This window comes from Monopterus albus, unplaced genomic scaffold (assembly GCF_001952655.1).
Source record: "Monopterus albus unplaced genomic scaffold, M_albus_1.0 scaffold67.1, whole genome shotgun sequence".
NCBI lineage: Eukaryota > Metazoa > Chordata > Actinopteri > Synbranchiformes > Synbranchidae > Monopterus > Monopterus albus.
Genome location: NW_018127947.1, coordinates 2436245 through 2450527, shown reverse-complemented (window position 1 = coordinate 2450527; position 14283 = coordinate 2436245). Strand labels below are relative to the sequence as shown.

At 44.2% G+C, this 14283-nt stretch overlaps 1 protein-coding gene across 1 annotated transcript in view; it reads right to left on the bottom strand.

The window, feature by feature from the left end:
• grid1b (glutamate receptor, ionotropic, delta 1b) overlaps positions 1-14283 on the bottom strand; it is a 437638-nt gene that overhangs the window by 13768 nt on the left and 409587 nt on the right. The window contains 2 exon segments of the mRNA XM_020604601.1: positions 2805-2971; positions 5693-5888. Coding sequence (XP_020460257.1) covers positions 2805-2971; positions 5693-5888 — 363 coding nt within the window.

Here is a 14283-nt window from a genome sequence, read left to right as displayed (position 1 = left end):
GGTGCAAAAACACTATTCTTTGATCTCTCTATTCTAATCTTTAAATAAACACAGCTCCTTAAAGAGTAGGGACGAGGACCTGGGGGGGACGATGACCGAGACATGGTCCCCTCAGGTGAACAAACTGATCTGGGACCAGAGGTTGAGAGTGTGGACAAGTCAAAGAACGGGATGAAGGCCGGTTACTTTTACTGAAGAATGAACGGCACAGAAATCCCCCGGCAGACTGAGAGCAGCTGACTGAACACCAATTACTGTAAACACTGAACTTTTGCTTTCACCCCATGATGCGGATTTCATAGTGTCGGCCATTAATCAGATGTCTGCCTCCCACATACACATGGGAGAATACTCACATATAATTAGAATGGTCACACTGGGCTTCAGCTGAACACATGGTATAATTCTTAGCGTATGTGTGATTTTACTCATAGCAGAAGGCAGTGTGGTCTGAGAGCATCTTCCTTCTCAAGTAGAATCACTCATACTTTACTGAAATTATTCACATGCTCACGTTATAGTAAAGGTTTTATCACATTATATATACTGCTGTTCAAAAGTCTGGGCTCACCTCCATGGGCAATGAACAAGTTGGAGTCCAGTCAAGAACCTTAAATGGTACAAAGCTAAGAAGTAACCTGCCAGAGGTAAAACAAAAAGACACATCTGTAAATTTTTATATAAACCGGGCATCCTTGGGATCAGTAGCAGGTGAACTTGCATCTTCTCTGTAGCAGTGAAGTAAATGAAGCCTTGAAAAATGATGCTACAGTTCCTACAGGTCCTGACTGTTGTTGACAACTGACGGCAACAGATTCTGTACAAAGGCAGAAGTGGAACAGACTGTTACTGCTCCCTCTGAAGTGTCATCTGGAAAAAGGCCACAAACACAGGAAGCCAGAGCTGGGTTTCGTCCTGTAGCAGGAGAATGAGCCACAAATGGCTCCAGGCTGTGGATGAGGAAAGAACAATGATGAACCGGCAGCACAGGGTCCAGACTTTCCAGGTGAAGAGTGAAAGCAGCACATCGGTGGGAACGTCTGCAGCAGCGCTGTCTGTCCCAACTGTGTCTGATTTCAGTTGTAGGCAGAGCGACACAGGTGTATTCAAGCTGCTGTGAATTAACACTGATAACTACTGAAAACATGGAGGTGACCCTGAAGTAGTGAACAGCATGTGAAACCCAGTGTGACTATTCCAGTCATATGTGTGAGCCTGCTCAGTAGCATGTGGAAGCATTTCACACACGTATGTGAGACAAATATCTGATTAATGACCCACACGGTCTGTGATCCCACACACAGAAACAATTCTCTTTACTGTGTTGAAACGGCCAAGTTTGTCAACTCATGTTTTTACAGCAGCTTCCCGTCTGCTCTGTGGCAGCTGATCAATACGAGGCGCATGAGAACAGTTTTTGGAGCTTATGTGGCTCCTCTCACTGTTAATTCATGAAGTAATAATGTGGAGATTTGCTGAATGATCTACAAAGATTTGAAACTCGCGCTGGGATTAATTTGTGACAAGGGTTCACTCGGCAGCTTACTGGCTTCATCCTCAGCTCAGACTGAAGCAGTTAATTGAATTTCCTAAAGATTTCCAGACTATCTTGAGGCAAGATGCCTCACAGATTCAGATGAGTCGCTGGCACACATCCCTGGGTTTACACATCACACCATGAATAATCCCATCTGATTTACAACAGTGCTGCCTAATACGAGCTCCTTTCATGTGAGCTTAAATGACTTTAGCATCAAGCACTGATATTGATTCAATGCAGAGGAATCGCTCCACTCAACACTAAACACTGTGTTAACCCTGCGGGTTACCAGCGCCCGCAGAGCTCTGGCAAACTCTGGAACAAGAGGACGAGTGTGACTGTTTCATCCTGCAGCCTCTCATTGACACACTAACAGTGAAACCCAGTCTGCTGTAACTGCCGGCGAAGGATTTACAGGCTGATAATGAAGACTTCATGTCAGCACATAGGATCACACTCCAACAACAGCCTCCAAGCTTCATCATTAACTGCACATCATCTTTCTTTCACTGGCAAAAAACCTCTGATCTGTAACAGCAAGAGGTGCACTGTCTGCAGCTGCGACTCGACACACAACAAACACCTGCAGGACACATCGCACTCCGGCAGGCGGGTTGTCACTGTGATATGACAAAGAAACACTGTTCTCATGCTCTTTGCACACTAAGTCCTTTTCTTTAAATATCTAGTGGCTGAATCTCTGCTACTTCTCACTTTGTACTTACATCTGAATGTGTGTAGACCTCGGGTATAAAAATAACTGACAAAGCTTCCTGTAGGTTTTTACTGCACTGACTGTGTTGTGCCCCTGTGCCTATTAACTGGTAGCTTTATTATAGTGGCAAATTAACTTTATGCACTAACTGCTGATGTAACTTTACTGTCCTCTAAGTTTGAGCACTTTAAATTAACTTGCTGTAACTGTGCTCACTGCTGTAACTCTGGGCTCATCACTATTCAGTCTGTCCAAATCTGTAATGTTACAATAGTGACACCTGCACTTGAATCAGTATCTTTGCACGTCACGACCACAGTGTTACAATCACTCAGAAGGAACAAACAAACGGCAACAAGGGACGGGAGTAAAAACTGGTTGAAATTTCACTGAAGAACGCTCCAACCAGACCTCCTCTGTGGACACAGCAGCAGCTTTCTACCATGTCTGCAGCACTTCTGAACACCTCCCTCCATGTCCTTGTGTCTGCATGTTGCTCAGACTGCCCTTCCCCTCTCTGACCCGCCTCGTGAACACCGGCTCACTTACTTCTGGGAGAAAAGGTCTCTGTAGGGGCTGCCGTGCTGCATGGCGATGCCGTAACCTTTACTGCTCATGCTGTTTCCTGATACGGTGATGGTGCAGTCATCGTCGGTCAGGGCTGCGTACTCCAGCACCGCCATGTCCCACAGGAAGGCGTAGGGGCTCTTCTTTGCCTGCAGGCAGCAACAGAGGTAGAAGAGGACACACAGAGAAACTGTTACGTGATGACAGTAGTCACAGTTTCTTTAAAGTCTATTTGTTCATCATTTCTCAGACTCGCTGACAGTAAAATCACCACTCCAGACTTTATTCTAGTTTCTATGGAAACACTGGGCTTCACTGAAAGCAGCCAATCAGCTCTACTTTTACTGTCCGACTGTGTAGCTGAAAAACAGAGCAACAGCTCTACTGACTGAACTGGGGCATTCTGGGTTTGTACTGGGAGGATACAGCTTGGCTCTACAAAGTCAGAGGTCGAGGACTAACATGTAGCCGCCGCCTCAGGTGGAATAAACACAAGAACACAATCACTTCTTTGTGTTTACCTCTTATCACCTGAGGGGTGGGGGTGGTCTCTCTCCAGGTAACACTGGAAGGCAAAGCTGTGTGGTGTTCGCAGCACTGTACAAAGACGCTAAGCTACGTGACGACACACTGGGCTGCTCAGAGCAGAGCAGCACTCAGCAGGACAAAAGTTTTTAGGAATCAAACGAGGACACACAGAGAATGAACAAGCAGCGCATGTTCCGCCAGGAGAACTAGACCTCCACTACGCTACAGGTTGGTGAACCTGCAGCAGAAGGCAGGTGAAGATGCTGTCTATGAATTTGTTCCTACATGGTTATAGGAGGGAGACTGGAGTCTGTGACCACAAACACAGCACACAGGCCTTATCACACATGTAGCGCTGAATGTAAAGTGGGACTGTACAGATCTGCCCAAATGTCTGGTGAGCAGAGTGAAGCTGTGGCAGGTTCCAACTGAGACTCGGGGGAGGAGATGAAACAGGCAGCACAGTGTCCAGCTAATGTTTGCACCACAATGTCAAGTCATAACCTGTGACACACCCTGATTGCTATACCTTTATTCTGTCTCATTTTCTGTGTGTAAGGCACAAAGTCGGAATGGCAGCCATTTTCCTTTCGCCTCTGGTCCGCCTTGGGAGGCAGTACCAGAGGTGAAACAAAGGGGAGACGCGCCCTGTATAGAAAGAGCCAGCAGTCCAGGGCCAAGTGCTACGTTTTGATAATGTAATACTGCGTGACATTATCACCGCCATCTCAAGTCTACACGTCTCTCTGCCTCGATCTGTTCTTGGCTTCTCTCTGACTTACAGGTCAAGGCAACAGGTCTCAAAGCATATGGAGTGATTTGATCATTCCTGATGCCATGAACACACCAACTGCAGTTATTACTCATGACATTCTCACACATAGCAGGAACCACAGTTCTGCATGAAGTGAAGTAAATAGACATTCTCACACATAGCAGGAACCACACTAACCAGTTCTGCATGAAGTGAAGTAAATGAACCACCAAAGCTACAGTCGCACTTCTCTCCCACCATTGTTGTTTTGTAGACTACCAGCAAAATGGACGTCACAGGTGACACAGAGCGACATCGTGTCTCGCCTCTGGTGCAGAAGATCGACCTGCTGTCTGAATTCCCAGTTATATGAACAGCACTCTTTGGAACGGCAGCAGTGCAGGATCTCAGCTTAAGAACGACTATACTGTTCCTTATGACGAGGATCAAACCTCGCTGTGCTGAGTGGATCCGTCCTCTGAGTGAATCTGCATGCTGTGTGTGTGTCTACCAGTGTGTGGGAGGACTGGGGGAGCACAGAGGCTCTGGACTGGAAAAGCACTTGACAAGAGAAACAAAATTGATTAAACTGTGTGTGTGTAGTCGTGGGGTTACTGTGGGAAGAACACGTCAGAGAATCTGGGGGATGTTTATCATGCAAATGGCTGAATAATGGACGCGCGCCGAGCCGATTTGTCATCGGCTTTTTGGGAAATCAATGAGCACAATAACGTACAGCAGCAAAACACGGCTCCTGTTTTCACACAAAGTGCAACACTGTCTTGCTAATTGGTGGAGCTGCTGTTGCAGTGAAGTATTGTGTAAACAGAGGAGTGTCTGTGCGTTTACCTGCTGTGATGAAAACAGTGTGCAAGTACTAATTATACAGTGGAATCAGGCATGAAACGCTGGGTGTGTCACATGTACACAACAAGCCTGATGGCGCCTAGGAAGTTAAAACAACATATTGCTCAATTCCACCTAAGTAAAACACTGTTCTCCTTCTGTTTTAACTACATGGCACATACAGTACTTATTAATAACTTGATTCATCCCAGTGGGAAATCTTTTTGTTACAGGTTTGAAAGAATCGGGTAAGAAACTAAATCTGCTAGAGACAATATTGAAAACAGATGAACAGAGACTCAGCCACCACTGCTGACTATCAAATCACTCCATATGCTTTGAGACCTGTTGCTGCATTTCAGGGTGGTTTCAGTTCATTTCCATTCTTATCGAACATTTACAGACTTAAAACTGAGAACAGACACGGTCACGGTCAAGGACACTAAACTTTGGAAGAACTTGCATTTTTACAGTGGCCCAAATATAGGCCCATCTTTTGGCCTATATCTATTTACATTTGGGAAAATGAGCACATTGAAAGCAGCTGAATTTGGTATTAGCGGCTCCTGTGTGTACCCACGAACGTCCAGACAACTGTCACTGGATCAAGGTGATACTGAAGGAAACTTAAAAACATGAGGATTCTCAGGCAGGTCCTGCAGTTACAAGGAGTGTTTTTCCCTTTCTATGAGAAAACAAAACAACCTTACAAACACGTGTCTGCATGTACATGCTCTCTCACCTTGCGTATGCCCTCGGACGGGCTGGACACAGAGTAGTCCATGCCGTTGTTCTTGCTGATGGTCCTCCACAGCTCTGCGTAGGTGCTGTCCTGCTCCAGAGGGTTGGTGCCTTTGTTCCTGAAGTAATCGTACACCGCTGAGTCCCTCACCGTGCCATAATCCACGTCAACCTGCCGTGCCAGGTCCTGAAATGACCTGGAGAACACAGCACACAGAGGCGAGGGTTTGAATGTCCCCATGCAGTTCTATTTGTGCTGCTTACACCAAAAAATTAATCCTACCAACCAAACGCTGTAAAAATATTTGAAAACAAACCACAAACAAAAAATTCAGGTGTGAATGCTGATCAGCTTTTCCACGTGACCACAGTCTGAGAGAACTCTGGTGAAGGATTATTTAGCTTTCTGACCTAATCTAAAAACATCTGAGCCTGACAAAACAACCTGTTCAGGTTCTGGTCTAAATAAGAAAAAGTTCACTTCTTCTTAAAAACTGATGATGGGTTTTTAAATAGAATGTAAATATATTCATAGCCTCTCTTGTTCCAATCACAGACAGTAAACCAATGTGAAAAACGCTGCTTTTAAATAATGGTTCAGAAACTTAAAGCCTGTGGACACTGAGGAGGTGGAGACCAATTTTAATTCACACCGCCCATGAGACACACTGATTAGTTTTTTAAACTGCCTGGAGATGTTTCAACAACCCTGAGTGTGTTTTAATAAGAAAGAACAGCAGCAGCTTCAGACCTTCAGCAGAACACAGCCCAGCTGAATGTTGATGTCAGATAAACAAGAGTGAAAGTTCAATTAGAAAAAGACTTGACACTCGCTCCTGAACATTGCAAGTGGATTTTAAAACTGCATCATGAAACCTGCATGTACACAAAGAATTATATTCTGGACTGGTTAACAGAAATGTACAGTGGCTTCCTCACAGCCATACGTGAAGCAGACAGAAGACTTCCATCATGTTTTCCAGAGTCTATTAAAATGTATTGAATTTTGGGTAATGCACCATTTTGGAAGCTCACGCTCATTATCCATCATGGAGATGTACAACACCTACATCTATAAGTACATTTTAAAAAGTAAATATTGTCCTAGTCTGGTGTCATGGTGCAAGGACAATAATCTCAGCCTCAACACCGACAAGATGAAGGAGATGATAGTGGACATGAGGAAGGAGAGGAGAACTCATCAGCCACTGTTCATCTGGGGGCTCAAAGTGGAGAAGGTGAGCAGCTTCAGATACCTGGGCATCCACATCAGTGAGGACCTCACTTGGACACGTAACACCACACAGCTGGTCAAGAAGGCCCAACGACGGCTGTACTTCCCAAGGAGGCTGAGGAGGTTTGGCATGTCGCCTAGGATCCTCAGCAACTTCTACAGCTGCATCATTGAGAGCATCTTGACCAGCTGCATCACTGTCTGGTATGGCAGCACTACTGCTATGGACCACAAGCGCCTGCAGAGAGTGGTAAAGACTGTGGAGAAGATCACTAGGACTCCACTGCCCTCTCTGCAGAGCATTTACCACCGCAGGGTGCGTAGGAAAGCTGTCTCCATCCTCAAGGACCCCACCCACCCCCAGCACGGACTGTTCATACCCCTGCCCACCGGTCGGAGGCTCAGAAATGTGAAATGCAGGACCTCTAGACCGAAAACTGACGGGTATCGACATATCGCTACCAGAGTATCGATATGCCCATCCCTAAGCTAAAGTTTTCATCCCACAATGCAACGTGCTCCGTCTAGTAGTTGGTGTTTTCTAAACTTTAGTTCTTCTGTTTTTACATGCATGTACGTCCTGCATCTCAAAGGTTTCCATTAGCTTTATTAATGTTGGGAGCACAGACACATAAAGCAGTTGCAGCTCTGTATTCTGTATTATTTAAAACTCAGTGGCAGTCATTAAGAGGACATCAGTCACAAGATGGCGTGTGTTTATTGGATTTTCTCCTAATGTTCATGTTAATCTCGTCTTGCAGCGAGCATGCGGAGCTGAACGAGCACCGGCAGGCTGCTGTCACCACGACGCTGACTGAAATGTTAATAACACAAGGGGTTTAATTACATAATTACAGTGCCAGTGGAGGCTGGAGATGACGTCTAACTGGATTTTGTAATAAATCAGTCAGAAACTTAAGACTGTGCATTATCAGCACTAGAGCTTCTTATCCCCGGGGAATGGACTCACTCGTGGACATTCATGGGCCCAATCTCAAGCTTGTTTTGTGCCTTTTGCTCTAGTTTGTTTTTCAGTTTCACCTTCCTACTGTTCAGTTTTAACAGAGGATTGTTTGATTTTTGGAACAGACCTGAAAGCTTAAAGTGGATTTTTATTTCACCTTTATTGTTATTTTAAAACATCACAGCCAAGTTTCAGTCATCGTTCTATGGAGCAAGAGGAAAACGACTCACTTAACAATCGAGGCTCCTCGTTTTCTTTTAAATGAAACCAAAGTCTGAACATCTCTTATTTTTATCTTTACTATCTCTAAATGTCATCCCACAAAATATACTGGTAACAAAATAAAAGACATCAGCTGTACTGATCACGTTTGACATGAAGTTCCAAGAGGATGAATCCTAATGGCCTCTTTTCCTCTTGTGCCACCAGAAGCTCAGAGGTCACTTATCCTGTGAAATGTGTCAAGATCTATTTTTTTCTCTAGCGCCACCACCATGCGCTTCTGTTTTTAGTGAAATATCTCAACAGCTATTGAATCGATTTCCATTAAATGTGGTCCGAATATTCACATTCCACTCAGGATGAACTGATCTCTGGTGATTCTCTGACTTTTCATCATCAGGGATTTTAATGTGCCCAACATGAAAACCTGCCTAAGTAGAGACAGTGCCCTCAGCTTCAACCGCACGCTGTTTAATTAGCAAGTGTTGGCAAATGCTACCAAGCTCAGACACTGAACATGGGAAACCTCATATTTGCTAAACATCAACACTGCCACTGTGACATTTAGCTCAGACTCTTCTACAGGTCTCTTCCAGCATATTTAAAATTGCAGCAGAGGAGTGAGGGAGCACGAAGTTGTGTTCAAACTGGAGCTCAGATTTCTACTACACAGTGGTGGAAGCTTGAGGGTCTGAATGTATGTGGCCACGGTGAAGCCAGCATTCCAAACACTGCTGCCCTCAACGTCCAGTCCCATTTATTTTAGCTGCATTACTTGTAGTTGATTCAGCAGAGGAACTAAACCACAGCTTACATGCTTTGTGTGTCCCTGTGTCTCAGGCCTTCTGTCCGGTCCCATTTCTCCTCTCCTCTCTACAAACTGTGGACGTGATATTTTCATATCTGCTGTTGTTATTTGGGACCACTTGAGCTGAAATAACACTGTTTCAAACGAACTGAGAGAAAAGAGAAAACACTTGAGTCTGAAAAGCACTGAGTCGCACAGAAACAGCCAGGTAGAGTGGCTGTTCTTCAAAAGAGTGTATTTAAGTACAGTCCTTCAGTGAGGGGATTATTTTACCCGTTTCTGGATGCTACACATATGCACACATACAAACGCACAGTTCCAAATATGTCAAACTTTTCCTTTAAAGCTACTCTTCCTGTCTTTTCAGTACAGAGGGCCCAGTGAGACTCAAAAGAAATTGACACCATAAATCACTCCTTATCACTCTTTGCCCCTCCCGTCTTGTTTCCTGAAGCTTCGACATGAAATATGGATGCCTGGTTGGGACAAACCATAGAAAACGCGGCCTCCAGTCTGAAGCTAGCCTTAGCTAGATAACAGTAAATGTGTCACTCCAGTAAAATGCTCTGGTTACTGCTGATGTGCAAAGCTCCAGTTCCTCCCAACTTAAAATCATGTTAATTCAACACAAAGGTAAAATCCTGACCATGCTAGGTGGCTAATGCTACCAAAACAAACAGGTTAGCTTTAGATGCTAACACATCCAGAAGGATCCAGAGTCCTCTGGCTGCTTTTAACCCTCTCCATGTCAAACAGCCAAACCCATGTTAACCCTGGTTGTTGCTCTTTCTTTATCCCACCTGTAACATTTGAGGATACTTTATCAAACTGTATCATCAGGTCACTGTTGCATATTCCTAAATTAATGTAGTAAATCAAATGAGTACACAGACAATATAGGAACAGGGGGTACGAGGACAGTGGGAGGAGCGGGGGATTTATAGGGGCCGGTTCAATTCAGTCCTGGGACCCCTGGAAGGTCAATCCAGCCATGTGTGCACTATTATAATTTTGTTAAAAAAAATATTTACCCCTATTACTTCCCTTCTTTCTCACAGACTTTAGAAGCTGAGACTGGTTTTAATAAAACTGGTCTGGCCTGAATGTGACCTGGGGTGAAGAACTGAGGTCCACTGAGCCACTGGTGGGCCGGTCTCAACTAACCCTTTCTTCAAACCCACAGCAAAGTTTTTCTAAATACACCAGACATGTCAGGCTGAATCTGGGTGTGAACATTTCACTCCCAGTGAATGTCACAAAACTCTGATTAAGAGCTGGAAGAAACAGAACACAGATGAGCATCTTGACTCGGGAACTCACACCAGACAACGCCTATTCTTCCTGACGTAAGACTGCTGCTTTTTGCATATTTCAGTGTTTCTAGCATTTTGTGTGCTGTACATCTCTACCTGTGCAAACAGCAATAAAGAACATGACTTGAAAGTTATATTTGAATATTTTAACAACCATAGAAAGGTACTAAAACAGGTAGATGTGATTATAATGGGGTAAACCTACAAGGTTTTCTGTGATTTTACCTTCACATCTCTACACATTAATATTTCTGTTAGACGTGTTGCTGTCCAATTTGTATTGCACTTTACTGTGTGTGTGTTCCCGACCCACAGGGAGACTAGAAGCATTCATCTAAGCTAACTGGGATTTTACAATAAACCACTACATACATTAATATCCTGCATTTTATGAAACCATTTCCAACATCTCATTCAGTCTGATTCTCTATGGCGTAACAGCTCGGTACTGTAAATCATGAAACCTTTCATTTGTGTGACAAAGACGTTTACAGTCTGCAGAACAGGAACATTTCCCATTCCTCTTGCTGTGACTGTCCGCTGGAGCAATGACAGACTTCACGCAGGAAAGAGCAGCAGCAGCCGGTGCAGGTGATTTTCTGCCGTCTGAGGCCACTTTAAAGAAGTCTACATCGTATGCAAATCTCCACTTCAGTATTCATTGGATGCCTACAGAAGCCAAGTCTTACGGCGTTCACTCGCCGCGCCGCACTCTTGAATGAATTGCCCTTCACGGACAAACACACCAGGGATTTGCTGATGAAAACGTCAGCAAGGATTTGATTCTCAGAGGAGATAAGACAGAAGAGAGTCGAGCTGGCGTGTCACTGCACTGATATGAAGTGGCTGTTGTGTAGCTTTACATGTGTAATGGCTATGAGAGATAATATCCTTCATTCAAACACAGGAGACAGCTGAGAGCAGAGGAACATCAGCAACAACTGTGCTGATTCACACAGACTGACAGACACGCCTGACATGGTGCTGGACTGAGTTCAGGATTAGCACCGAAATAAAAAACTAAAATGGGAGTAAAAGATCTGCCTGTCTGTTCTGTGACTACATTAAAATGATTTTACATCATTTCTGGATGCATCCAGGTTACAGGCAGAGGTAAAGCAACCACCATCATGGTGATGCTTCTCTCTGTGTAGCACAGTGGAATACATGACAAGACTTCTTCATTTTTTAAAACACTTTTACCAGTGAGTCTGTCGAGAGTCTGCACACCCTGCTCCATACTGAAAACACAGCAGCTCAAATGCCATTAAAGGTTGTCTAAAGGTAATTCCAGCTTTAACAAACATCCAGGTGGCTTGTCTGTTCTTTAAACATTTATACAAACATTTATCATGTATCTAAACATTAAATATGTATATGATTGTCATCTTATCTTTCTTATTATCTAAGCATAAAAATGAACGGATGAGGGACGGCTGCTTGGTCTCTGACTGAGGGTGAGAGAGAAGCACAGAAACGGAGACACCCTCAGAAAGAGGAGAGATCATGGGGAGGACCATGAGCTGTCGAGGAGCTTCACCTGTATGATAGTCACCCTCAAGGCTGATTTCAGGATGAGTCATGGACAGTAGTCGGTCCTCGCACCACCATAATGACCTCCAAGGATACAAAACAAAAACACACACAAATGACATCGGGCAGTTTTCTGCTCTGAGTTTTTTCAGCTTTTGGTCCTGCAACAAATGGTCAGGTGCTCAGCAACACAAACGCAGCAAAAGGCTTCACTCTGAATAGAAACAGAAACAGCCACCACAGACAGCTGAAACACACTCTGCCTGATAGAGGTTAATCCATCCATTATCTAGACCAGTTATTCCTGAATAGGGTCACAGGGGGCTGGAGCCAATCCCAGCTGACACTGGGCGAGGAGGGGTCCACCCTGGACAGGCTGCCAGACTGTCACAGGGCTGATATGTAGACACACAACCACACACACTCACTCCTACAGGCAGTTTAGAGCTGATAGAGGTTAATAAATAAAATAAAATAAATCAGATGTTGCTGCTAACTTCAGCTGGTCACGGTCAGTGTTGTATGCCAGCAGTGTAATGGTTTAGCTCTGCAGTCAACAGATTCTCACTTCAGTTCAGAACAAAGGAAAACTAAACCTGGTAGCACAAAATACCGACCACGTTTCCAGTTCACAACATTTGCATTTAGATGTTTGAATGTGCAACGTGCCAAAATCAATCAAAGATCCATTTTATGATTCTGAAGAGGAACACTTGCTCCACCAGCAACGCAAACAATGGAAATTGCATTTTGTGTTCTGTAAAGTTTATGGATCAGTCTGCGGGAGAAAAATGTTTTTCTTTGTGTGATATGATGCATAAAGCAAAATGTGTTTCATCAAGTGGCTGCAACGCTTCCTCCTTTTCATGGTGTGAGAAAGTTCCTCACAAGCTTCGAGCCACATTACTGTGGAAACTCCTCTCTGGAACAGTGGCAACTTTCTGATTATTTCCTCTTCAGGGCCTGTGGCAACACAAAATATGTTGTTTGTGATTACAGCCTCGCACTTATGAGCGGCTAATCACTGCGATGATCTGACTGGCTTGAGGCGTGCACGTTCACTGCTGATTGTTGAATCATGAACAGTGAGCAGCGTTCAGTCGCTCTGGATGTGAGGACATGTAGATGAACATGGTGGCCATTTTATGGTGATCTGTGTCAGTTCAGACTGGAAATACAGCTGCCGGGTATTTGAACACACACGCACACACACACACAGAGTGTGATGGCTGAATGACAACATAAAGAGCGAGTTCGGATGCTGATGTGCTGCCACTTGGGGTTTTCAAGGTAAAACACACCAATGAAGGACACTGAGGTGTTTGACTCTGATGCTCAGCTGCCACAAAGAACTGAAGAAGCCGTTGTCAGTGCGAGAGGCCCAGAGCTCGCTTCTTGGATTCTCACATTTTGTTAACACTAGAACCCTTTTAAAGCCACGCACTACGTCTTTTCACACAGTCTGTAACTCAGTCATCTTGAACACTAACACACTGGGCACCCACACTACAGACTGAAGGTTAGGATCGCTCTGCTGCATCAGGCTTTTCCACCTTCTTAATGTGCAGCTCACAACTTCATGGAAGTGCGACACTATGTATCTCAAGTAGCTCTTTTACAGCATCTTTTCTTTGCGAGCAATTCACAGTGTGAGGCTGGATGTAGTGCCAGTACAGACAAGCTCAAATGAACATCAGTGTCACCTTGTTGTGCTTTAGGACTCTTATGTAGCACAAACACAGACTAAAGTGTTCTTTCATAACTTCATTAAAATGCCTGCTATTCAATAAAGTATCCAAAAGACAATATTTTATTTTCAAAAGCTGGGGTCAGGGAAGTTTTCAGAGCTAGGACTGGGATCAGGAAGCACAGAAGGTTAAGTAATGGTGGTGAGCACTGCAGGATCGCGCTCAGCCGACCGCGTTGTTAAACACATCTGGTCAATACGTTGTTGACAGTGAGGAGATAAACCTGTAGTTTATAAATGCCGCATCAAAACCCAGCCGCTTGTGCTCTAACCTGTGCACAGCTCAGAAAAACTGACTGATCGATCTGTGCGCTTCATGAACAAGAAAACTATTTAAGCCCTGATGCCAATGACTGGTCACGCAGCAGGAAAATTGAGAATGTTTCCAAGCTTTCATCAGAAGTGTCTCTTGTTTTCCAGGTAGTTACTTCATGAAATTACAGCTTTCTATGCTCTACCATTTCTACCATTTCCAGTAATGAAACATGCACCCTACCTGGAAATCTGAACATTAAACTACAGTGCATCTGAACTCACATGGGGCTGAGGTTCAGGAGGTTCACAGTGGCGGAACTGCTTCATACAACTCATTATCTTTAATTTTACGCTGCCTTATACTCCACTACATTTACTTTAAAACTTCACTTATTAGCAACTACAGACTCAGATTCTTTACAGGTCACACATGGCATCATATAATTAAATAAATTCAGATGTATTATTTTATGTAAAGGTCCCTGGGAGTATATGAAACAGATGCAACTAAGAACT